The sequence below is a fragment of the Electrophorus electricus genome, chromosome 20 (genome assembly GCF_013358815.1).
Source record: "Electrophorus electricus isolate fEleEle1 chromosome 20, fEleEle1.pri, whole genome shotgun sequence".
Taxonomy (NCBI): domain Eukaryota; kingdom Metazoa; phylum Chordata; class Actinopteri; order Gymnotiformes; family Gymnotidae; genus Electrophorus; species Electrophorus electricus.
In genome coordinates this window covers 14,650,477-14,676,982 of record NC_049554.1, presented here as the reverse complement: position 1 = coordinate 14,676,982, position 26,506 = coordinate 14,650,477, and the positions used below count along the sequence as shown (strand labels likewise).

Below are 26,506 nucleotides of genomic sequence, written 5' to 3'. Positions count from 1 at the left end.
ACTATCAAACCCCAGCCCGTGTTCACAGCGGTGTTGGGTGACAGCCCTCCACCGGCCATGAAAGTCCATCCCTGAGCCCTTTGAACCAAGCCTCGGGGTACCGGCAGCCAGGTAACACTCATAATAACTCCCTGTGTGCAGCTGATGTGCTTGGTGGCCTGGGAATCGATTGAAACTCTTTGCAAACCCCCCCCCCACTAACCCTGGCATCCCAGCATGCAAGCTAACCCTCTGAGAATCTGAAGGTAAATCAGAAGCCTCTATTGTTTTATCATGTTTAATGTCATTTGCGCTGTCCTCTGAGCCTGACTCGGCTGGTGCATTGGGAGTATTGACTGATATCCGCTGTAGGAATAAGAAATATACATTTTTGGTGAGGTACCCTTTCTGGGCATTGGCTCACAGGGCTGTCCACTGTTGAGGGGGATTGTTTGATCTGTGTGAGAAAATAAAAGCACAACTGAGCTCTGAGTTCCCAGGCAAGCAGGCAGGTGTGAAGCCTGGTGTTATAGGGGCTGAGGTAGAGGTCAGAGTTCAAGGCTTCTGAACATTCTAGATGTCCGTTCCATGTATTGACGGGTTGTCTCTGTACGTTTTCTTAAATGCTCTGAGATTTCCTCTGCTTATGTTACCTATAGAAAAAGCCAGAAATATCTTGACTGTTCAGCTATGTATTGGAGGCTGCAAACAGCCCATAGCTAGTGCATTTAGATATTCTGCATACCAAAACATCAAACAGAATACAGAAAAGAAAAATCTGATGGCCAGGGCCAGCAAGAGAGCTGATGTGTGTTTGGTGTGCTGGGTGTCTATTTAGCTAGTATGTTTCTTTTATTTGCTTCATTTTTTCCTCCCATTTCCTGCTTTCCAGAAGTGTGTTTCACCCTTTTAGAACCTGTACTAGATCCTGACGTAGTTGGAATCATATGCTCATATACATATGTATTTATTTGCATATAAAACCTTGTTAATTGTTAATGGTGTCCTTTAAAGGTTTGCTGAGAATATGTCAGTGCAGGTTGCAGGACCTCTATTTTAACAGTCTCGTTTTTCAGAGGAGTCCCGCGTTGCTCTATTAATTGTGATAAGGATGCTGTCCTGACCTCCCCATGGTACCCAAGGGTGCCAGAACTGTCTGCTCACCACACTTCAGTCACTGTTATAAATAACTCCAATCAATGCCTCAGCTGGCTTTAGCAAACTCCCTAATTGCTTTAAGTGTCAAAATACTTTCACCTCCGAAACTTTCCCAGACATTTGTGGATGCTTTGTGTGTGTGTGTGTGTGTGAGAGAGAGAGAGAGAGAGAGAGAGAGAGAGAGAGAGAGAGAGAGAGAGAGTGTGTGTGTGTGTGTGTGTGTGTGTGTGTGTGTGTGTTCTCTGTATGTCTGCATCTGTCTGTGTGCCATATTTAAGCTTGGGGAGTCAAAATCGTCAACTCATGATTTTCATGTTTGCTCTTAACTTAAAAACACCTACTGGGGATATTGTGTTTGTCAGTAACCGTCGCCCATACTTACTATATTTGTTCGTGGAGAGTGAGTTGCAACAGCTTAAAATATCTGGATATATTGTATTTTGCAATAACACTTACAGACTTTGAGCATGTGAATTGTGCACACTGTGTTGTCAGCCACCACTATCCGTATGGACTGCGCAGTGAGTGTATGCGAACTGTCTTAAAGTGGGACAGGTGTAAGTTATGTAGGTTGGACTCACATGATGTAGAGCAGAGTTGCCTATTTCCGGTTCCGGAGGGCCGCACTGAATAAGATTGTGTGAGCTTGTTGTAACATTGACACCGTCGCAATGTTAGTGACCAACGATCGTGATTTGACAAGGAAAAACCCGTGTGCGTTTGATTTGTAAACTGAGCAAAACTGTAGCTTGCCCAAAGGAAATGAAATCGACCCGAGGTCCCCTGGGTTTGGACAGATAGGATTTAGCTGCAGTCTGATCTAGAATAACAGTTCTGGTCACCAAAAACGTATGTCGAGACGTTTATGCAATCCCTTCCCGCTGTGTTGGAGAGGCGGCACCAGGGGGCATCAATACCAACCGCTCTGAAGATGTAGTACAGAAACAGCCTACGCCCCCGCCCCTAACCAAGCGACACAACACTTTGATGGCGGCTCGTGCACTTTTAATTTAAGGTCCTCGTGCTAAGGGAGACAAGCTAATTGGTACATTGCGTCTGAGCATGGCGTGTAGTCCAGGTTTAACAGGGTATGGGAATAGTGGGGGTTTTTTTGGGAATTGCACGGCCACGTCTACAACACATTTCCACAATAGCGCTGACGTGTTGCCTCCCATCCACCGAAGACTACGTTTATTAATTCCAGGTGGTGTTTCTAAATTCGTTCATGCCGTGGATTCATGATGAATAGACGGTGCAGAGGTTGGCTTGCAGAGAAGAGGCTGTGAAAGAAACAGGGTTTCTGTGCTGCCAGCTGGATCAAACCCGTACGAAATCTGCTTGATCTGCACTGTGAGGTAGCGCTCGCGGGCCAAACCCCGATTTACGTGGCCGCAATTGATTGATGCGCGTGAGGCGGACGGTCCTGGCCGGGCGGCTTCGCATCTTAACTGGGAAAGTCGCCCGCGCCTCGCTTTCCCTTGCGCAGACACAGAAACGGGAACATCTGAGGTGCGCTCTCTGGGTTCCACTGCGTCGCCAGGGAGGCGCCGCGCGCGGGTCGAGCAGGTCGTGATGCTGCGCGACAGGCTTCGGTCTTCCGCAGAATAAGTCGCGAGCCGGGGCGACGTCTTCCCCAGCTGCGGACGTCATATTTATCTCCCAGTGTTGTGGGCGTCGCGGGGGGTAAGTTTATTATTTGGCGCGATGAGTGCCAGAGAGCAGAGGAGTAAGAATGGGGGCAAGAATGCTGCAATAAAAATGATGCATGAGCCGTCAATCTGAGAGCGGCGTGATGCATCACTTTCCAGGCATGTTCCTCAAATCCCTTTAATGAACTACGTGGTGGAGTCGTATTCAGTTTTAATAGATTTTGGGGAAGAAATAAGCCTTGCTTGTCTTCACAAATATGAAGAAGTGAGGCCTGTTTTATTATTCGGGATTGTTTTTTCGAGAAGCTCGTGCAAACGTAGCGGCCACTGAATATAATTTCCATCAAAGCAGCTGCATGGAGACTTCATGGATTGATTGATGTTGGTCTCTAATGCGTCTGTGGGTCGTGCACTGTAAAACTAATATTTCCATGAAGGTCTGGAATAAACAAATGTGTCAGGACAGGAATAGTAATATTCGCTCTGCTTTTTCCATTATACATCGATTAGCTGTAACTATGCTCTGATGGTGTGCAGTGCATAAGCAGAAGAGCATATAAAAGTTTTCTCTTTAACTACAAAATATTTTTGGTGTTTTTGAACACTTAAAAATCTTTCCCAAGAAACAAAAATATGACATGCACAGGGAACAAACTTTGGAAGCCTATGGTAGTACAGAAGTACATGTATAAAAAACACAAAGAATAATACAAAAATAATAAACTTGGAGTCAAAAATAACTATTTCAGGCATTCTTAATCTTTTGCTTAAAGAGATTCAATATGTGCTTTTAATTTGTAATGTATTAAATTAACTATTTAGGCAAAAATCTGGTCTTCAGAGTAAGACATGATGATCACAAAGTGTTGTAAAATATAAAGTATTCGCAAATATCAGTTTTATTCTAACTGTTTCTTTTTTCTTAACTGAAACAAAACATTTTTAAAAATTACAGCAAGGTAAAAATGTGAAATTAATGGCAAATGATCTCTGACATGAGAGACGGTTGGCTTGAGACTTTAAGTCCACTGAGAAAGTATTAGATGAGGAAAATCCTACTGGACTTATTCCTCGATGACATTCATCATAAATTCAATCAACAAATATCTTACATGTCATTCTTTTAATGTTATTTTCCAAACACCTTAAATATTTGATGTGTTTTCAAGCCAAGTGGCTTATTAAAGCTTATTAAAGTCCCTGCAAACTTACCGCATTTCCTAACGGCAGATTTAACCACTGCATGGCTCAGTCTCCTTCCAAAGTCCTCCTTACGCATGGCGTTAAGCCTACTGCTCTACATGTGATGTGTGAATACATAAAATACCTGAAAGCAGGCAGAACCACTGCCTTGTACAGAAGTTTCCTAATTGGTTAATACAGCCAGAATACAGTTGAAATTTCCAGTTGCTGATCAGAGCTTCGGTTAGTCACAGAACAGTTTGTTATAAATTAAATGTTCCTTGAAAAATAATTTACAGCATCTTTAACCCTCTGATATACTAGCAATTATGAACCTGTGTGGCTAAATTATATCCAAAGAGGTGATATTCCATACTGTGACATTCCATACTGTGACTTACATGGATTTAAGGAGTGGCTCACCCAGGGGAGCAGAGAGGAGAGGAACAGGGACTGCCAGAATGCTGTGCGCTCCTCCGCTGATGATTTGGTTTCAGTCTCCGCGCTGTAAATAGCCCATTGGTGTGCATGCGCTTGGTTAAGTTGCATCTTTTTTGTGTTTAATTAGCATGTTAGGAACGTGTTCGCCGCCATCATGATGTGCCTGTCTCTTAGCAAACCGTCCCCCGTCTCCTCTGTTCTAGTGGTCTTTTCTGCCGCTGTGCTCATGCAATAAAGATCTTTTCCTGGAGCAGAAATATCATTGTTTCCTCTTCCACAGTGACACTACAATGTTATTCCAAAATTTCATGGTAAACCCTATTTACCAACTATTCACCCATCAACAACTTAGAGATAAATTTATTTTATTGCATCTAGAGACAAACTTTTTTTATTGTATTTAGAGATAAACTTATTTTATTGCATTTAGAGACAAACTTATTTTGTTGTATTTTGGGACATTTATTTTGTTGTATTTAGAGACAAACTTATTTTATTATATTTAGAGACAAACTTATTTTGTTGTATTTAGAGATAAACTTATTTTATTTTATTTGGAGACAAACTTATTTTATTGCATTTAGAGATAAACTTATTTTATTGTATTTAGAGACAAACTTATTTTATTGTATTTAGAGACAAACTTATTTTATTGTATTTGGAGACAAACTTATTTTATTGTATTTAGAGACAAACTTATTTTATTGTATTTAGAGACAAACTTATTTTGTTGTATTTAGAGACAAACTTATTTTATTGTATTTGGAGACAAACTTATTTTATTGTATTTAGAGACAAACTTATTTTGTTGTATTTAGAGGTAAATGTATTTTATTGTACTCTACTGTCCATAATTACTTTATTTATGCTACAATGTTCCAAATATATAGGTTTCATGGGTATGCATGTAAGAGCCTTATATTTTACGTCTGTGTCTCTTTCTAACATGTTCTTCACAGATCTCTGTGTTGATGACATTATGTTGCATTTACGTTTCAGGTCAAAATGATCCTTTATATTACAGATTAAATCAAAAGTCTAATTAAATTTTATTACAGCCAAAAATACATTTTAACAGAAACATAACTTCTTAACATTATACAAACAAGATCATGATATGGCACCTGTAACATTGGGTTCGAGTTGTTTATCACAGAAGGGCATAACTGAACATATGGACTGATCAGTGGAGGCATATAACACTGATGCATTCGTTCTGCGAAAGATGGCAGGGTGTGACATGCATGTGGGACTTGCAGATGCATTTTTTAAATTAGTGTCAAATTGTGCTGGTCTTACTGTTTTACTGTCTTCTTGGGCCTGACCATTTGTGCTGGCCTGTGTGTGTGTGTGTGTGTGTGTGTGTGTGTGTGTGAGAGAGAGAGAGAGAGAGAGAGAGAGAGAGAGAGAGAGAGAGAGCGAGCGAGCCACCGTTTACACCTGGTTGTTTTGTGAGATTATTATGTGCATTACATCCTGAAAAGATTTTAGCCATATGCATTTACATTTGGTAGTCAAAAGCATCTCCAGTTAGTCAATCGATTTCTATTTGGACAGGAATAATCAAATCAGCTGATATACAGCCTCATATAACAGGACAACGACTTGTTAGGATCATTAATACAGCAGTGATGCTGGTCCCAGCTGCAGCAAACGCCACTACGGGCCCCAGATTTCTCCGGGTGCTCCGGGTGCACGCGTGTCGTGCTGGGGACTTCCTCACCGTCATGAATCATGTGTGTTGTGATGTCATAGATTTGGCAGGGGCTGTTGAAAGTGGCTTAAAGAGACAGAAGAGTTTACACCTTTGGCTAAAGTCCCCCTCAGAACCACCTCCTGAAGTGGTTTGAGTGAATCAGTTTAAAAATGGGTGCGTTTACACCTCTACTTTTACGTGGATTATTTATATGTGGATATAATTCTGATACTCAAGATGCATGAAATGATCAGGTGTAAACAGGGTCTGTAAACACCCCATCCCTTTTCCCATGGGAAATATATAATGTGCGTGTACAATGAGTGAGAAACTCTGCACACGCATACACAAGGAAGGGACATGAACTCTGTGTGTATGCAAGCACGCACGCTTTTGTGTGTGTGGGTCTGCGTACACTTCCTTGGAACATTTTGTTCCCCCATGAGAGGTGTGTGTCAGTGTGTGAGAGAGAAATAAAGGAAGTGTGTGTGTGTGTGTGTGTTATAGATTCTAGTCATAAACTTGATCTGCACTCTAATTCTGTACTCTACATCTCCCCTCTCTGATAAGTGTGGGTTATGCTTTCACATGAGAAATATTTAGTTCCTGATGACAGTTTACACTAAACATTAAAAACATTTTCTAAATAGATGCCTTGGAAAGGCACCTCCCCACAGTAACAGGTTCACACTGGTTTTTGGAGTGCAGGTGTGACTCAGCCTATCTCAGACTATCTTTCACTAGTTTTCATACTCATTAACCCACTCCTCTTGGCTGAGATTGAATAACTGTCAGAGGTAAGTGCCTTGATGGCAGTATCAGCCCAGGCTGAGGCTGGCGTTACACCATCCCAACGCGCTGCTCTTAGGTGACAGCCAGAGACTCTCTGAAATGCAAATCTACGACGAGTGAGATGATGCGCCTCGGACGCGGGTGCACATTTTGACATTTAAATGGCAGACGCAGCAAGAGAGGTCACTGGCTGTCGGGCAGTGGCATCATATAACCCCTAATCAGCCCTCGTGTAGGCAGTCCACCCCTGCCACAACGCCACAGCCTGTCCTGTTTCTCGCCATTCAGCCTGGAGATTGCAGCCTCGGTTTAGCAGAAATAAACAACTGCAGATAACTTCAGCGAAGGATGCTTAGCACTTGAACACTGGACTTTACATTTTTTTAAATAATGAAAATGCATTAACAATGAAAAGTTAAATTAATACGGACATGGGCAGAGTCTGTTTATTCCCACATTAATGTGCCTTTTGTCTATTTCTTACACATGGCTAATTTCAATTTGGCCCATGCTCTTATGTAGCCCAGAATAATGTGGCATCTCTGCAAGTGTAATAGCACTGTCTTATCTTTTGTCAGACATAATGACAGTTTAATTGCTTGGATAAACACCCAGAGCATTTCGACACAGCGTGGCACCCGGTGCACTATAAAAGATTCACTCTCCTTCCACCCAGACACCCCCTTCCAAGGCCCCACTGACTGACTGCATTGCCATCTTGTTTGACTAGAGGAAAAGTAATTAAATGAAGAGAAGGATGACACCAGTGTCGCTGAAATTGTTTATTTATCTAGAGACGCAGACGACGGCACAAGATGTGGAAACGAGCGGTCCCACGGAACCATTTTGAACTTTGACCCTGGCACTATCAGCCTTTCTGCACACACCAGCGATGCAGGAATTATTCCATTTGGTGGCGGAAGCCGATTATAATTAGAGGCCCGGCAGGTCAGCTCTTAAAGAGAGCGCTTGAAGTGACTCTCTCTGGGGCCACATCAGGGTGTCCATTGTCTGGCACACATTCTGGTACAGGCGAAACAGGTGGGACACACTTCAGCCACAAATCAGATCTCCTGTACTGCGCATCCCTCAGCGATGACGGACGTGGCTGTGTGCACCAGTCTGACTTGTTCACGACGGATTCTTTGTAGGGTGGCATCTGTATGAAGTGTCTTTGCGGATGTTTTGTTTTGGTAAATGCGAGCGTGCTGCGGCTTAATATTAATGTCGTGTCAGGTTGCAGGTTTTGGATTGCTTCCACAAACACAGCATTTTTTCTAGTGCTGATGTTGTGCTTTCCCTTAATGGATTTTTATTGTCATGTTTTCTTGCTTCATGACCGTGGGTCACCATACTCTTACACACAGGAGCATATTCCCTCCTGTCACTATGTTTTTAATAATGAACACTAATCCATTAATACATCTATTAAGTTCTATTACTTCTGTGCACCAGTGGAATTCTGGGTAATGAGGACATCCATTTTCAGCATGGCTTTCTGCTGCCCAGGAGCGACGCTAGTGGAAAAGATTTGGCACAGCTGTGATGGAAGTGCGCTATGGATCCATAGAGCAGCACAGAGGGATCAATCCAGGCAGCAAGGCCTGTGTTCTGTGCAGCACTTAGATGGAGCTCTCACTGCAATCCACGCTCACTCAGGGAGAAAAAACCCACCAAGGTTAAAATAGGGCACCAAAAAAAAAAGTGTCTGAACAAAAACAGACTTCCTTGGGCTGAGAGACAAACAAAATTACAGCTGGACATAAGCTTTTCAAGAGTGACACGTTTCTTTTTTCGGCTCTGTACCCAAGAACGTCATATTGTAAATTATAATAAGATAAATGATAGATTGTGAGATTTCATTGGAGTGTATCTACATCTGTACTGGGTGAACTCTATAAATTCCAATCCTACATGAGCATATAAGAACTGTACATGTTTCTGATGAAGAAATCTAATGAAATGACGCACTGTTACTGTTTCCCTACAGCAACCACTCCGTGTTTATATCATTCCACTTGTCACAGTGCAGAAACATATGTGTGACATAAGGAATATGTTTTAGAGTGCGAGGACAAACAAGTGGGGGAGGGTGCGAATCCGATGATTTTATCCCAGACGTTCCTGCAGGGAACGCTTTTAAGGCAGCCGCATTCGGCAGTCTGCTCACGGCCCACGAGCAGGACGAGGAACTGAGAGAAGTTCACCTGAGGACCTACAGTAATGGCAGGCAAGGACCTTTGGCCTCTGGGTGAAAAGTCTTCACAGACTACCCACGCCTGGTGTCCACTCAGACGCGTACAGACGCTGTCTGGTCTCACTGCAGCACTGAGTTAAAGCAAATGAATATACTGTCCATGCTTGACAGTGCTTTTCACAGGAAGTTGTTTTGTGTGGATTACTAAATAACGTAAAACATAAGCGAGAACAGAAAGACTCCAGGAAGCCCTCCGATGTTCCATATAACAATCAGGGTAGTAATGTGGCAAATAACACATTATGCAGTGTGGATCCCGCCCACTGATCTATAAAGAACTATGTTATAGATCTGTGGTGCTACCAAACTTCAGTCAAGCCTAACAAATATTCCTAAAGGCCAAAACTAATTAATGGTGGCACTGGTGCAATCGTTGATGTAGTTCTATGCTTATATATGTTTGTTTTCAGGGGAAAACAGGTCTGGAAATAAAATGTGAAAAACCAAACTCGACACTTGTGGCATTTCTTGATAAATCCATCAGATGACAAAAACGTTTTAATTTATTGATGTATGAATTGTACTATTTTTTGTAAATTTCAACCAACAGCAAAAATACATCATTTCCATTGTCTTCATTAATCTCAATCAGCACAAGGGCCTCTGAGGAGAGTGAGGAGTGATTAGTACACAAAGTCTGCATGGTTATCTTGGGAAAATTACTCATAATAATTCTCACAATAATTCTTATGCAAGAATTAGGAGAGTAAGAGAGTCCTACATCCTAAGGTATTAGCATCCAAAGAACACAGCAGGAGCTCCTGCTAAATGAGAAAATTCACTCAACCATACTTGAAATCAAGATGACAGCAAGTGAGGTTATTGAGAATATAAATAAAATTGTTTTTACTCAGAGGCTTTGAAGATTTGATGGCAAAAGAAACTAAATATTTAATAATAAAGCAGAGAACGATTTGCAATATTTGAAAGATTTTTATACATTATTTCCCTGCAGACGGCAGAAAAAGATGGCAGGGGCTGTGTTAAACGTTGCTATAAAGCATAGACACGCAATTATTATGATATATTTCATTACACGAAACGTGGACACTAGCGACACTAGCGAAACGATGACACTAGCGACCTCTACTGGCAGAAGCGATCATGACGCCCCCAGGCCCACAGCCCCGCCCCAAATCAGACTGTCATACGCAATCCGACGCAATCAGTGTCATGTCAAAGCCTGAATGTCTCCATCCTTCCCAGGCGTCGCAGAGCAGATCTGGGCAGGCTGAAGAGAGCCAAGCAACTGGCCTGCATTTTCCAGACCTGCCTCGCAGGCCTGTCAGTACGGGGGCATCCTTCGGGACAGCACGCTTCAGGGGATCGGAGCCGTGCTGATGTAAACCGTCACGTAAACGGTGCAACTGCCGAATAACCGCCGGGGCTGGCCGAGTCCTCGAGCGCAACGGCATCCTGCGCCGCGACGGGCTCGTTAGTCGCGTGGCCATGGGGTGGGAGCACGCAGGCGCCTGCCAGGCTGGGTTACGCAGCACGTGTGCAGGAGCGCGCTGGGGTGCAGCCGACCAGGCGCAAGTCACCGGGGTCACCTGCAGCGCTACAACCAATAGAAATGTCTCTTTTAAATACAGTTCACCCCCATTTTTTAGAGAGTCATTAAATCTCACCTTCTGCGCCGAGACAGTGAGATCACTGCATTTCAGTTGTATGTATGTCGGGGACGAATTTGCCCATCTGCAATGTGATGATTATTTTATCAAAAGAAGTCTTACTTAACCGAGCTAAGAGGGACCCGCAAAGGCAGGCGGTTCAGGCTTAAAAACCCGATTTTTGCTCATCGGTAATATGCGGTTTGAAGTTTGACGTCTTAATTGAATATGTTTATAGAACAGCAAGTTCTGCTCCATCGCGCATCAGCTGGGTTACCGGATTTACCGAGCGGCGTCCTCTGGTTCACCCCGAAAGCTCCCTTCGTGCCTCTCTCATTCTTCCTCTCTCTGTCTGTCTCTCCAGCCACCCCCTCCCCTCTTTGATCCTTCCCTGCAGACGGCAGAAAAAGATGACAGCTCCTCAACCACCATGCGGCTGGAGGAGAAAAGAGGAGAGGAGGTTTTGAAATTTTTATCAACGGGGTGGCATGTAAGGCATCAAACAGCCTCCGGGGTGCGTTAATAATGCCTCATCCTTGAGAGTACACGCGCTTTTGTGAGTCAACAGCCAGTGCCTGCCCTCCATCACAGGGGCAAACAAACACACACACAGAGAGAGAGAGAGAGAGAGAGAGAGAGAGAGAGAGAGAGAGAGAGAGAGAGACAGACAGACAGACAGACAGACAGACAGACAGACAGACAGACAGACAGCCTTCTATCTGTGTGTATCTTGACAGACCGGTGGAATATGGCTTAACCTGACCTAGCTCCTTATCGGCTCGGGATTGCAGCGTCGAGCAGACTTTCCTAACAGGTGGGCGACGTCTTTGAAGACGGAGAGTCCTGACACAGTCCGCAGCCTCTGTTTACCCCGCTGGACACGCGGCAGGAACAGACGCTGGTCTCGTGCAACTCCGGCACGAGCCCGTTCCCCGAGCTCCTCCAGCACTCACCAGCACCGAGAGGATTTACCTCTTAAATGATACACATCCATAAAGATGCGGATCCTATTTCTTTGGCCTATAGCGAGTTCCTTTCTGCCACCCAGTAAAAACCTTCAAAAGGTGTTGGCGCGCGCTTTGATTGTAGCGTGAGGGAGGGGAATTCAGGCACTCGCGTTCAGCACGAGTCAGAGGCATTAAATGCCCCCCGGGGACCGGGGGAGAAACTTACTGTGCCAGCTCCTGATTCGGAGGGAGGGGAGCAAGGTCCGGGGTGGCCGACCTGAAGAGGTGATGCTATGGACGTGGCCGGAGGCGTGGCGCGCGAGGGAACGATGGGGCCCCGCGCATCTAGCAACCGTGTCCCACAGCTGAACCCGGCGGTGCTCGTGCTTCACACAGCTCGGTGGGGAATTTATTCAAATACATCCTCCACATCCCCGGAGCTGTCTCCTGCACACGCGCGCACGCAATGAATGTGTGTGTGTGTGTGTGTGTGTGTGTGTGTCTGTGTGTGTGTGTGTGTGTGTGCTTGACTCATTTCGAAATGTTACACTACACTTGTTTCTCCTATTTACAGTATACCAGGCGACTTAAATAGAAAAAAATAGGTTAGATTACGTTTCCTCTAGGGGCATTTGAGCAATCAACTCCAAGTGCACACTGTTCCATGTTGCCACTTTCAATTAAATGGGTCGGTTATAATTATAACAATAATAATAAGTCTTAAATTTAAATCATAAATCAATATGAATTTTATCCGACACCTTTGATAAATAATGGGTCGTTGATTTTTCACATAACAAAAGAGGAACTGGAATGGTCTCATACATATGGAGGCGCATCCATCACCTGCTCCTGGTGGCAGTGGGTTCTGACAGCTGTACACTGGTGAGATCTGCTGGCTGATCCAGGACCTGTCGGCTACTGGGAGAAATAGCACGCTCACGTGACCTCAGAATGACTCTCGCATATCTGCTCGAGATGCCGACGCCAATTAACCACACTCCGAAAGTCTCCGAACTTAGGTTTTTATGGTGTGGCTGTGTGCGTGTGTGTAGGGGGGTATTTGTTAGTCAGATAACTGCGTCTTATGATAAACCCCTCCCCCAAAAAAACAAACAAACAAAAAAAACCTAAACAACAACAAACGCGCATCTCACACGCTCACTGAAGGCGCGCTCGTGCCTAATCGGAGGCGAGCTCCAGATGGCTCGCGGTAGGACTTTGAAACCAACATGAAGACATGGCTAGAAGTTATAAAACGGCTCCTATACCCCCCGAAGCAGCTCATTTCAATAAGAACAAAGCCATCGCGGATGAAACATTTCTATTCGCTAGAGGCCGTTTTATTTCTAGAATAATTTCAAATCCTACATTATAGTAGTACTTACATTTTAATCAATACAAAAGTCCTCAAAGACGGTTTACATTTCTGAAATGGTCAAAGAGTAAATTATTGCAAACAATTCTAAAACGTGTAAAATTTTGTCAGTTTGCACACACTAGCTACTAAAGAGAAGAAGACACTAAAAAAAATCAGGCATCGTGTTAATCACGTTTGGTGGACAGCTTGAGGTTTGCAGGTTATGCATCTGGAACTCTGGAAGGCTTTGTATTGGTTGCATATGGCTTCTGTGTTGAATTGTTTGAATATGATTTTGGTGTGTGTAAATAAGCAATTCTCTTGAAATGTTTTATTGTCAGCCTGTTGTTAATGACATTACGTCCTCCGTAGATCTCTGTAGTGCGAGATTGTTTATGAAGCTTCATAAAGCAAGGTTGTACTGCCCTCTTGTGGTCATTAAGTTCCACTAACGGTCAATAATTCTCTGTAAAGAAACGAGTGTAAGGAACATTTGTACATTTGAATCTTAATCGGGGTTCTTCATAACTTGGTCTGAAAAAATAAAGGATCATCACTCAACAATATTAATGTCTCACATCTCACCATATTGCTTCTAATCTAGCAGAATATACCCACAACATTTTAATAATTACAAGCTGTCACAAAGGGTCCGGCACTCCATAAAATGCAGATACGCTTGTATTATGAAGAAAAAGGTTTTCCCTTCCTGATTATATGTTAAGGCTGAGAAGACATTCTATGGCGAATCTGTATATGTATATGAATGCGGCTGCCTTAAAACAGAATACTGTTTATACTATTAAGAACTAAAATCGGTATGTGTGTGTGTGTGTGTGTGTGTGTGTGTGTGTGTGTGTAATACTTCCACAACATTAGTTATACATGCATACCACATCATACTAATAACAGTTCCAGGCTATGCCAATGACCTGCCTTATGTTATTCCATCATATATCATATTTCAAAGTTTCCTTGACTAGTAAACGTCCTCCTAATTTTCTAGTTGGTTTCATTTCTGGTGAACTAGTAAACTCTTTGGCGCTGCTGTGTCTCCTCGGGGAGTAATTCCTTTTATCTGAGCACCTAATATGAAGCATTACTGACAGAGTGAGGTGTTCAACACGAGCACCTGGCACTGTCATTTATGTATAGCTTCTTTATGTTTACTGCATTAAAAACAGAGTTCTGACTTTCATATCCCAACACTATAGCCATAGTAACTGGACAGAAACTTAGATTAACTAAGGCCATTCTCAGTCTTTTTCTTTTTAATACACACAGACTGACAGACAGACAGCTAGCCAGACAGACAGACAGACAGATAATTGCAGCGTAGTGCACAAGGTTTCCAGAGAAACAGAACATTTTGGACAAAAGCCCTTCATATTCACTCACTTTGGGTAAAGCGGTTACCTCTGTAGCCATTAAGATCTAATGCTAATCTTATCCTGGACTAATCTGTTCATGTACTGTGGGGGGTTTTTTTCTTTCTTTTGGGTTTCTTACAATGCTGTTAATTGAAACATTGTGGAAACAGTGGTTTTCTGGTTATAATGACATTTCTCCCTTATATGTGCAAACAATCAATACTCAGTTTATCATAAAGGATAAATACAGCTTGGCAAACACCCCCTGCTTTGAGCCACATGTGTCGGCTAGCAGCACCAGTGGGAGGGTTTCAACAGAACCTCAGTAAATAAGTCTGTCTGTGGGACTCTGGAACATAAATATTGCTTCCCTGAGTGAAATCCAATTCAGTGGTACTCTGTTCTATAGACTGAGTTAGGTCAGGATTTTAATACGCCTAACCGCTGTAAAATAAGCACCTCTGGCTTCTGTGGCACCCCATGCCTTAGCAGCCAATACGAAGCATGCGTAGTCTGCAGAGCCTAAGATTTTCTACCTGGAGGTTTACACCATGGTGTGTTTGTAGGTTATAGAAGGTTACAGGAATGCAAACAACTCACAGGCTGCAAACAGAGAGAACAAGAAGAGGGAGAGCGAGATGGCTCACCTGGTTGCCATGGTGACATTCCCTTTCCTCACTTCCAATATCCACCGCCCAAAGAAGATTCCACCTCCTGACCGGGGAGCCTTATAGCAAAGAAACAAAGAGGTGTCCGTTTTTAACCTTGCCCTAGTAGCATGACAGAAAATGAACTTTTGAATGCAAGAATTCTGACCACAGAGAAAATGACATGTTAATGTGAACATACTACATGTCTAGCCTTATGCTAACCTGCGCTGTAATGCAAGCCAGAGATAAACCACATTTATTTCATGGATGTGCTTGTCTATTAACTCGGGGAGACCATAAAAATCTATAGGGTGATGGCTACTACACCTACTGTCTGAGGGTGCTTTGTAAAATTTCCTTCATGGCTAGTTTTCCCTTCTTTTGTTTTTTGCATATAGTTTTGTAAGTTATACACTGTGCCTCGTTACTTTTGTTATGAGGGTTATTGTCTGTCTCTCCCTGTGCGTGTGTGTTTCTGTGTTACTCAAACTAGCCAAAATGCCATTTGGTATTAGGAAGACGGTAAATGCATTGTAAACACTTATAAATATTTTGGTGGCTGTGAAAGTCTTTTCAGTTAGCTACCTACCTAATGTGAAGCTCAGTTTGAAACTGACCAAAAATGTTATTTTACACCTAAACTGGGCCAGCTTGCACCTAAGAGGGCCGCTTTTTTGTTTCCTAACCAGTGCCCCCTCAACCTATCTGGGCAAGGGGGGAGGGTACACGGTTTGATGTAGCAGACAATTGAAGTGACCAATCCCGAAACAAACGGCCGTTCAAACCGTCCAATCGTGAGCTCCCTTTGAAAACGCGCTCTATTACAGCGGCTAGAATGGGCGGTGCTTCGCCCAAGCGCCCGCCCTCCGCCCGTGTGTTAGGTTGCGCGACGGCTGCAGTTTCAGTTTGTTTTATTCACCATTTTGAGTAGCTGAACGTAAAAATTAAAGTAAATCCTTCACCACTACAGAGATATTTCCCTGTATTGTTTAGTTTCGCGGCTGGGAGAGGACGTTGTTTTTGCGACCTCGCCTTGAGCCCCTCGGTTTGTAGTGCAGTTTGGGCTTTAATTTCCTCCTGATTTGCTTTTGCTGTTTTACATTGTTAACCTCTACACAGTGTTCCTGCAAAATGTCAAGACCAGTGAGGTATGTGGGTTTCGTGTGTCCTCCGCAAGCGCTGCATTGCATGCACTCGTGAGCTCGCAGGCGTCGCGCGTGTGCCCGCGTCGGTTAACGTTTGGACGTTTAATTTGACCGTTTTACTGAACAATTCTACATTTTCCAACCCCGGGAGCGTGCATGCGTTTCCTCGCGGCAAGCCTCGCACTGCGAAAAGGGTTTCAGGTGTCCTCTTTGGAGAGGAAGGTCTCGCGCGCGCTTCTATCTCGCGCCGCCCGCACCTCCGACGGCAGGGTCCGCGCGAGTCACCGCCGCGCCAGCGCGCCGTGTTGCACATAAACGCGTGCGACGGTGGATGCGATCAGCCGTTTACTCAGACGTGCAGGAATATGGCCTCCCGTTCATCCCGGCCAGGCTCGCGGGTGTCGGCGAGCGCCCACAGCGAAGGTGCCGAGGGCCCGTGGCCGTGATTCCGCGAGCCCTGTGTCATCGTGTCGCTGAGATGCCCACCCAGCGTCGCAGATTACGGGCTACCTCGCAACGCTTTATTAGCGTAAGCGTTTTAACAAAAGATGCGCACTAATCAACGTTTGCGCTCAAAACGCGTTTGCGGAAAGCCGCCGCTGCGGGTCTTTCTCATTTTGATGGCGCTAAATGAACATTACTGGAATGATGTCAGCCGGGGGCGGAGTAGCGCTCAGAGCCACCACACCTCCTTTGCATTTTTCTCTTTAAGGCATCTATAAATTAAACGCAGTACATCTGCAGGGAGGAATTAAAGGCAGACACAGAACGTCCCGTAGCCTAGCGAGCCGCGGAAGGCCGAGATGTCTTAAAGACGTCGTCTCTCCGTCGCCCGCTGTTACGGAATAAATGTAGCGTGTCTTTAAACGGGGCCGTTTGCACGCCTACGGCCAATGCAAATACAACTTTTGTCTCCGAGTGATTCTTCACGAGCCCCCTCCCCCCTCGTGACTGGAGCCCATTGCTCGCGCCCTCTCCCGCTGTAATTTGCGTCTCGCATCATTTTGTTTATTTTTTAAAAAAATTTTTTAACTTTGCAAAGCGTGAACACAGCGCTGCGGCCGGTGCGTGCGGCCCGAGGAGCTAAAAGCTGGTCGGGATCCGCGAGAGACCGGCAGCCGTGGCTGTCTCGCGCCCCTCAGCGAGGTGTGCGTAGTCGCGCGGCTCCACTACTGTGTCACCTTTCTGTTGCCAGGCGTGGCTCGAGCTGGCTCGCTCTGATCACTCCTGCAGCTCCAATGAGTCGCAGCTAAAGCGATTCCCATTTATTCTGTATTTTGATGGCCGTTCCTACCCCAGGAAAAGAAAAGTGAATACGAGGGAAACGGCAGCTCTCGTAACGGCGCGCGGTTTGGGTCACTGCACGCGGCTGAGCTCGGTCCTGCCGAACACGTCGGTGCATCCAGGGACGAGACCAGGAAACCGGACACTCGTCCGAAAGACAGTAGTCTCATGTCAAATCAGAGGGAGGCTGGTGTGAAATGTCTTCACTTGTAACCTTTCGAATAGTTTGATTTTGACCCATAGTTCCTCTGACTTTCTTGTCTTTTCTCCCTTCCCAACTCGTGCCTGATCGTGCACGTTGAACCGTGCTTGTTTGGCAAGAGTGGTTAAATAGGACAGAGCTTAACTTTTAATGAAGACCTCATTGGGATGGTAATTGAAGAGCTATTTTGACAGTCATTAATTAAGATAATGATATGCAGGTATGCTAAATGGTCTCTTGCAGGCTGACAGGGTGGTACTCTTCAGGCCTCTGGGCTTGTTCACTGGTGCTTTCAAAGCTGTGGTTTTAACATTATTTAATTTTGTTTACTCCACAGGAACAGGAAAGTGGTGAATTATTCACAGTTCAATGAGTCTGATGATGCAGGTAATGTCTTGTGTAAGCCTTCATTTCAGTGAACTGTGTTCTTGGAATCCATTATATTACAAATGAGGGCTGTGTGATGTGGACAGAAATATTGTGATTATATGGAAATATACAGTGATTCTGGGATGCCTCGCAGTACATTAAACCACATTAAAAACATGTCTATTAGAGCATATGATTTACCATTAAACAATGAGACAAACCGGACGTGTCGGACAAAGGTCCTTCATCAGGAAATGTTCTGATTCTTTGGAAACCTTGAATACTTCACACACACACACACACACACACACACACACACACAGAGTGTGTGTTTGTGTCTGTCGCCACCATTTCACAAAATGTCATAAAACATCACAATATCTCAGTGAGCCCTCTAAAACCCCACTCTCTCCTACTCTTTTTATTGTGTGCTATATGATCATTTGAGAGAGAGAGAGAGATGATATATATATATATATATATATATATATATATATATATATGAGACAAAGACAGACTCAAAATAGTTGTGTTCCCAAGGTTTCCAAAGAAACAGGACATTTCCTCATGAAGGACCTCTGTCTGACACGTCCTCTGGAAACCTCTTACTAAATTACATTGCAGTTCCAGTAACCCCCCCCCCCCCAATATATATATATATATATATATATATATATATATATATATAAATTTTAGTACACAAGGTTTCCACATAAGTAGTTTTATTTTAAACATGTGTGAGTGTGTTTTACACTGGATTGGCTTAATCTGTGTCTAAATAGTCCACTCCCATAAGAGATCGTGCATCATGGAGGGAAAGTGCTTGGCTAGCTCTCTGGTGCCGTGGAGATAGCTCTGCGGTGTGGTTTGGAGAGGAGACGTCCAGCAAGGGTTGGATGTGTCGCGCAGCACTTCTTATCTGTGTTTCCCGTGTGCCTCTTCCAGAGGAGTACGACAGGGAGAGCGACAAGCCCAAGAAGATGCGTGCTGCTCCGCGCGAAATCAAGCACAAGAAGTCCAAGAACTCGCAGGACGAAAGGTAGCCGTAATACCTTGCTGCTCGAGTGTGAATTTGTAGTCGCTCTGACGTTGTTGTTGCTGTTGAACACGTACTTGAGCAGGCAGCTTTGCCAGGGTTTGTTTGGTTTTTTTAGTGCATTATCACCAGGCCTAAGAATCCAGTTTCTGCGTCCAACCGCTATAGAAGGATGGTAATTCTGTACAGGATACAGTTTAAATGTTTTTTGCTTTCTCGGTCATCGCTTGTTGTTCAGACTTGTCTGCTTTTTCAGTGACGACTCGGATGAGAAACTCTCCAACTCCAAACACGATTCAGCAGGTAAGTGGTGCAGTCTGGTCTTGATCTTAAAAGAAGGCCTGTGTCCCCAAACACCTGACTCTTACTCCTACCAATCAGATGATTTTGGCAGCGAGGAAGACAATGAATTTGGAGAGGAGGAGGAGGAGGAAGAGGAGGAGGATGAAGAAGACGGGGGAAGCGACTATGAAGCAAAAAGGGGGAAAAAGGGGAAAAAGGTTAAAGTTGAGAAGCCCAGCAAACGCTCGCTGAAGAGAAAGAGAGACACAGGTAGGAGGCCAACAGGGTTCTGTTCGTCATCTTTGGATTTCCTCAAGATTAATGAAGATATAGATCGCTGTAACCTTTTTAGTTCAGCTCTGTCAGCAAACACAAGAGGCACTGAGGCCTCTTGACCGCGTGCGTGCGTGTGTGCGTGCAGATGACAGTGATGAAGACAGAGACGTGAGCAGGAAGCGGAGGCAGGTGAGGCAGGCTGCCTCTAAAGCCGTCTCCAAACAGAGAGAGATTCTTCTGGGAGACCGGGGCAGTGAGGATGAGGATAAAGATGAAGATGACCAGGCCTACATGGACCGTAAGTCTGTTCTCTTGATGATGGAGCATTTTCTCTGCCTCAGCCTCGAAGGTCTTTACCTCCTTTAATCGGGTGTTAGTTTTCCGTCACGCACAGGGTGCTGTGGCCCGAGCAGAACACTCACATCTGTTCCTTCTGTTTTAAATATGCAAACAGAATTTTAGTTTAGGAGCATGTGTGCGACGAGAGATTTTGTCTTGAGTAGTCTACCATTTACCATTATGAATCATGAATACAATCATGTTTAGATGGAACTGGGAAAACCAGTTGCTGCTATCTTGACGGACATAAAAAACAAAATTAACCCTCTTGGCACATTGTGGACTCCGCATGTCACGTATAATTCGTTATCTTTTGAGTACCGATGCATTGGATATGGAATGCTGTATGTAGTTAGATTGTATTATTTTGGTAACTAAAAACATAACAGTTATAGTTTAAAGAAAGTTGAATAATATTCTTTAGCTTGCTTTTATGCTCAAACATTAGCTGACTAATATTAGCTTAACTTGTACGTTGGCAACTAACCCAAACTGAAACTCTCAAGGGTGTGTACCGTTCGCTCGCGCTCGCACACACACACACCTCGATAGGACTGGTCAGTGTCTAATCAAAATATTCCACTCCAATTGTTGTGCTCTAGGTGAATGTTGGTTAATTACTGTATTGGTGTAACTGGGTTCAGTTTTCAGTATAGTCTGAATAAATCATCCTGCCTTTGCATTGTGCATTGACACGTCAGGTTGGTGCTCCTGTAAATTTGACGTCAGGAGCATCGGAGCTTCTTGGCAGGAAGCTCACAACGTTGATGCCATGGGATCACTTCACATTAGATGGGCTTCAGGGTTTCGGTATATCTGGAGACACAGGGCCACTGTAGCTCAGTGTCAGTAGAATTCACAGCTCCGCCTGGTCTTAGAGATTAGGTAGCCAAATCACCGCTTTGTAAACAAATTTTATAGCATGCTAGCGATTCTGAATGTTGAGCAGTCGTGAATAAAACATGCTACATAAACAGACGCTGAGTAAGTGACTGTACCTGTTTCAACGTTCGGGGTTGAGCAAAGCCCTGGATGGACTGCAGATAGGTGTACTTTTCATTTTTATGTTTAAAGTTGATGTTTACTGAGATGGGGACATGCTAGTATGAAAACCTTGGATGTAAGATATTAAATGTTGTAGTTCAGGTATTATGTTCAGTTATATTCAGCTGTGTGTTACTATAAGAGCGAAGACCCCTGCAGGCGGTCATAACGTATGTGCTCATGATATAAAATAATATCATAATATAATGTTATGATAAAATAGTACTTAATGGCAAATAATATATCAGTGCCAGTTTAAAATTAGGATTTTGGCCAGTAATTACAACCGATAATTTTCACCCATCCACCACAATATGCTTTCCGTTTAATTTGGGCCTTGTTTGTATATTTATACAGTTATAAGAAAAATGTTAATCAGAGATGATTAGTTTTCTTTAGTAAAGTGCGCCCTGTGATTAGGATCATTTTCACATCAGATGTTTGGGTTTTTGAAATGCTGTTTACTTATTAATACACTGTACTGGTGAACATGGAGTTTTGGAGTTGGGTTTGGTGCATTTTGAGGGATTTCCATCCGTAGGCTTCTCATACCCGCAGCAGTTTACAGCAGAAAATGGCACTTAACATTTGAGAAAAGTTAGAAAATAAAATGTAATGAAACTATTTTTGTTCTCCTTTGTGTTGTTACGAGAGAGAGAGAGAGAGAGAGAGAGAGAGAGAGAGAATATGAGAATATGAACAGCACTTTTCTTGCAGAGCTGATGAAGGACCTCTGTCCCAAACATTGATTCTCTGGAAACCCTGTGTATTTCACTACATCTCTTACTACAGTACACTGCAGTTACTCACCTAGAATCTTTAATTTTTTATATATATATATATATATATATATATATATATATATATATATACACACACACACACACACACACACAGGAAATGACAGATCCTTAGTTCTAATGGTGTTTAACATTCTCTCGGTTTCTCAAATGCAACGCTGATTACATCTCTTGCATACGACTCTTAGCACGACTCCCGCAGTGATGCATGAGCAGCAATTTAGCGTGTCCTGCTAGTTATTTTAGCGGTTAAGACATTTGCGTGTCGCACATCTAGTGTAGTTGCAGGCTACAGTTCCACAGTTATCTGAATGGTGCTCTAACTCACTCTTCATGAGCACGTCTTTTGATGTTTTTGTCTAGTTTGCAGGAGGTTGGCGGAGGGTCCTTAAAAAGAGCATGCTTTCGCTGTCGTCCTGGAGGTTTCTGAGGTGTTTGTGTGATATCATCCTACATGTACAACAGTGGCTGACAAGTCAATACTAAAGGAATTCTTGTTGTCTTGCTGTTTATAGGTCAGCGCGTTCATCCTGTGATCAGGTAAAACTCCAGTAAAGCCATCATCTACGACGTCCTCAGGAAACCCACAGTTAGGAAAATATCCAGACATTTACATACTTCTTTGGACAAAGTATACATTCTCACTGCAGATGTGTAAACATGTTAGTAACTGAGTAAGAGATGAAATTTTTACAGGCCTTTGAATATGAAGAGTTTGAATGAGTGTCTGTAGGTTTATAGTAGATGGTGGTACTGAAACAAGAATTTCCAGGCTTAACCTTTTTGGATGTTTCAGGTATCCCCATGCCACGATGTGCTAAATCCATTGATGTATGGAAAAATAAATGGTCTTCAAATGTGCATGTAACAGTACCAAAAATGCCACGGGTGTATCTCAGAAACACTAAGGGTACAGGCCCAGTATTTTCAAAAAGATTTGATAAGAAGAAGGTCCCATTTTAGCCCCCATACTAGCTCATCATCTTTGTGAGTAGCACGAGTTCACACAGTTCACAAGAGAACATCTGTGGGAGGGTTCTTCTCAGGTCTTGCATCAGGAACATGTTTTAAGGCTCTCAAACCATCTTGATTAGGGAGATTGTGTGTGTGTGTGTGTGTGTATACACACACACACAGTTCCAATGTGTGGTCATATGAAATCAGGGCCTTCTCATAAACAGTACTGAAGTTAAAATTGACATAGGTTGATCAACATGGAGGAACCTTGATAAGTTGGTGTCGCGTGTGTTTCCCCAGTGCGACTCTCATGAGGGAGCACTCAGGAGTTGTTTTTGGCTCGCACTCTTACCCCAGAGCACATGGATGAGCATGATGGATTTTGTTCGGTGTGAAAGTGAAGCGATGAATTGTGATGTATGGTACAGTTTAACGTTTAGTGATGAGACTCAATCAATCTGTGTTTGAGCAGCATATAGCTGAGTGCTTCCTAAGTGATCCGTTATTGATATGATGTCCGTGTTGTGTAGAAAGTCAATTGTCTATTGTTTCAGGAAATGATTGATTCCTGTTCACAACAGAATTGTGTGTAAACCCTGAAAAAAGCCTGCTCGAGGTGAATAAGTAACGGTGGAATTTGTGTGTTTATCTGATGAGTGACTCGGGACTGCTGTGCTACTGACCGCACCAGGGAATGTTTCCCAGTGTTTTAGTGGAGTGTTCTTGTGCTGCGCAGTTTAGTGTTTGCCCAGCTCCCAACACATCTCGCGCAACTCCATTAGTTAGTTATCAATCCACTCAGACATGTAAAGACCATCTTCTGCTTGGCCATTTGAGTAACACACTGATCCCGGACATGGAGAGGGAGCGAGAGAGTGAGAGAGCAAGCTCAGTGAGTCATCGGTGTGAACAGGGCCTGGAAGTAGCTGCTGTATAAATGAGTCTCTTCCCTCTGGTGACTCTTCCGTTCTGTATGCAGCTTCCCATATTATTCTAGCTTCATGAAACTTTTAAACTCTCTCTCTTAGTGGTGGGGTCTCTCGCTCTCTCTCCGATGATTCCTTGTGCACACATTCTTTTAGGGGCGAGGTCCTTTTCTTTCACTACCCTTCCTGCAGAAGAATGCGAGATCTCGGTTCATACATGTGTTCCAAGTTGGGTGTGTTTTGCTCGTTTCAGTAATAATACATAACAATGACCAATCAGAAGAGGTGGGGTTTTTGTCCTTGACATTATTTTCCAGTATTGGAATCAGGTGAATTGGTAAAAGGATTTGCAACCTGTTGAGGGTCACTGAGCAAATTTTCGTAGTAGCACCAAACCGTTGAATTTCCTCGAACAAAGTCTGTTTAAAATAGCAGTGATCATGATGACCATCTTCCCTTACCATAAATAGATATGCACCTTCTGATGTTCGGACGGTCATCCTGTATTTTAGGTGATTGTCATGGAAACTGTTTCTGGAGGTGAAAACAAGCACAGGTGCGAGGCCCATACACCCAGACAGACAGTCTAACCAGGTCATAAGTCGTCCTACACTCTGAATATGACATGATATACGCTTGACGCAGGAGACAAATGGAGAGTAAACACTTTTGTGGAGTTAAATTACGACCCTCGAAGAGTTATGCTTTTTCCAATATGATTATAGTGGAAGAATTACTGATTCCTTTTTGGCAGTGCAGCTTATGTTTATTGCTCAGCTGTTCTTGGACCAGTGGATGACTGATCCTGCTTGGTGGTGCTGGTCTCACACATTTCCATTAGTGTTGCTTGCACACACCTACAGGCCATCGCTTGTGTGTTCCTGTAAAGGGGGAATGGCCGTGCAGCGTCTGTTGGCGGGGGGCGTGTGACCTTCACTCCAGCCCCCAGCCATGACCTACGCTCTCTCCTTGCAGAGGAGTCCGGCAGCGACGAAGACTTCATGGTGGACGACGATGACGACAGCGACTACGGCCGCTCCAAAAAGAAGGGCAGGAAGGTGGTACCGAGAGGACGCCGAGCAGAGAGGAAGGAGAAGAAATCCCCCAAACCCCGGCTAAAGGCCACAGGTAGGCGGAGCATTTCACCCTGTAGCCATGGAACTAGACTGAAGAGGAGGGGCGTGGGGGACATTCTGCACCAATCGGAGTACACTTCTGATTTCATTCGTAGTTTGGTTCTGTACTGGATTTGACTGTAAGTCTCGCTGTATGTTGGCATATGAGAGCATAGCTTGGATGAAAAAGGGAATCAAATGCTAAATTTAAGAAGAAACAATTCTTAAGTGGTCAAAATTCCCTAAACATTCTTATGGGACTGTTTTTTGGGAGGTATTAAAAGGAGCAGTGTTATTTATAGTGAGAAGGGAGCACCTGGTGCCGTGACACTGTAATGGTTGCAACATGCCCATGTCTCACAGTTACCCCCAGCCCCATGAAGGGCAGGGGCAAGGGTCGCCCCAGTGCAGCCAAGACCCTGGAGAAATGCTCCCCCAAAGAGGAGGAGGAGCCAGAGAGCCCCCTGGAGGACGAAGAGGAAGACGAAGTTGAGAAGAAGGACTCGCCGGCGACACCCGCCAAGAAGAAGAAGGCCGCCCCTGACGATGAGGAGGAGGATGAAGAGGAGGATGGCTCAGAAGAAGATGCCCCGTCTGGGGAAGACTAGCCAGGTTCTGATCAGCAGCCCCATATCTCTCTCTCTCTCTCTCTCTTTCGCTCTCTCTCTCTCTCTCTCTCTCTCTCTCTCTGTATGTGTGTGTTTTCTCTTCTTCTTTGAAGGGTTTTAAGTTCAGTGTCTGTGGTGACCTGGCGCAGTGGTTTGAAGTTTTTGTTTTGTTTTGTTTTTTGTTTTCCTATAGTTTTTCTGCTACATTGTCCAAGGATGAATTAGACCATGTTGTGTGTATGTGAGAGAGAATGTTAATGGATGGGTTTTATTTATCAGTGTAAAACTACAAGGAGGCACCACGTTTCAGCTCGTCCACTGATAGCGGGGCGCTTCTCCACAGTTCTTTGCTTGCAAGCGTACTTTAAAAAAAAAAAAAAAAGACTAGTTATCTGTAGATTTGTTTTTTCCTAATGTCCCTATATTAACAGCCACTATGTTTTTCAAGCTTCTCTTGGGGTCTGCCCCACATTCGATAGAATATTTCCCAGTTCCCAACCTGGACTGCCTCGCCCTGTACATGCTAACAGCTTCCTTGCTCCTAGCGTACACAATTACATTCATATGCTAGTTAAGACGAGTTAAAAAACAGCCGTGGTGCAACATGGACAACGTTGAGACACGATAGTTCCTCCAGAGCCAGTACTGGGAAACGTCTGTGAGGATATAGCTGGTGCCATGAGCCATTCATCTCCAGCGGTGTTCTGTTAAGGGTGTACAGGTGGCTGAAGGCGGGGCCATGTCACGCTCCTCCCCTTGGCTGGGGTGGTGAGCTCACATTAGCCCCGCCCCTTCGCGCATGTCCTGCTCTCAACTGCATTTATCCTCAACTTTCAGAAGACACTCACGAAGGGGTTTTTGTTTTTGTTTTTTACGAGGGAGCCTAAACCGTGGTGTTGCAGTGTGGCTGTTTTGAATGAGAGCGTTCTGTGGGCCGCGCTACACTTTTGTGTGCTTATTTTGTTTTTACCCTGTTTGCTTTTTAAAAATCTTTCTATTGACCATAAATCATCTCATGCTGATATTGACAGT

At 44.1% G+C, this 26,506-nt stretch overlaps 1 protein-coding gene across 1 annotated transcript; it reads left to right on the top strand.

Annotated features, from left to right (window-relative positions):
• The first annotated feature begins 15,967 nt into the window (after positions 1–15,967).
• nucks1a (nuclear casein kinase and cyclin-dependent kinase substrate 1a) lies at positions 15,968–25,536 on the top strand. The gene is made up of 8 exons (XM_027025107.2): positions 15,968–16,239; positions 18,060–18,109; positions 19,037–19,130; positions 19,384–19,430; positions 19,509–19,679; positions 19,831–19,983; positions 24,727–24,879; positions 25,230–25,536. The coding sequence occupies exons 1-8, from the start codon at positions 16,223–16,225 to the stop codon at positions 25,472–25,474; spliced, it is 930 nt and encodes a 309-aa protein (XP_026880908.1). The 5' UTR covers positions 15,968–16,222; the 3' UTR covers positions 25,475–25,536.
• The last annotated feature ends 970 nt before the right edge of the window (positions 25,537–26,506 follow it).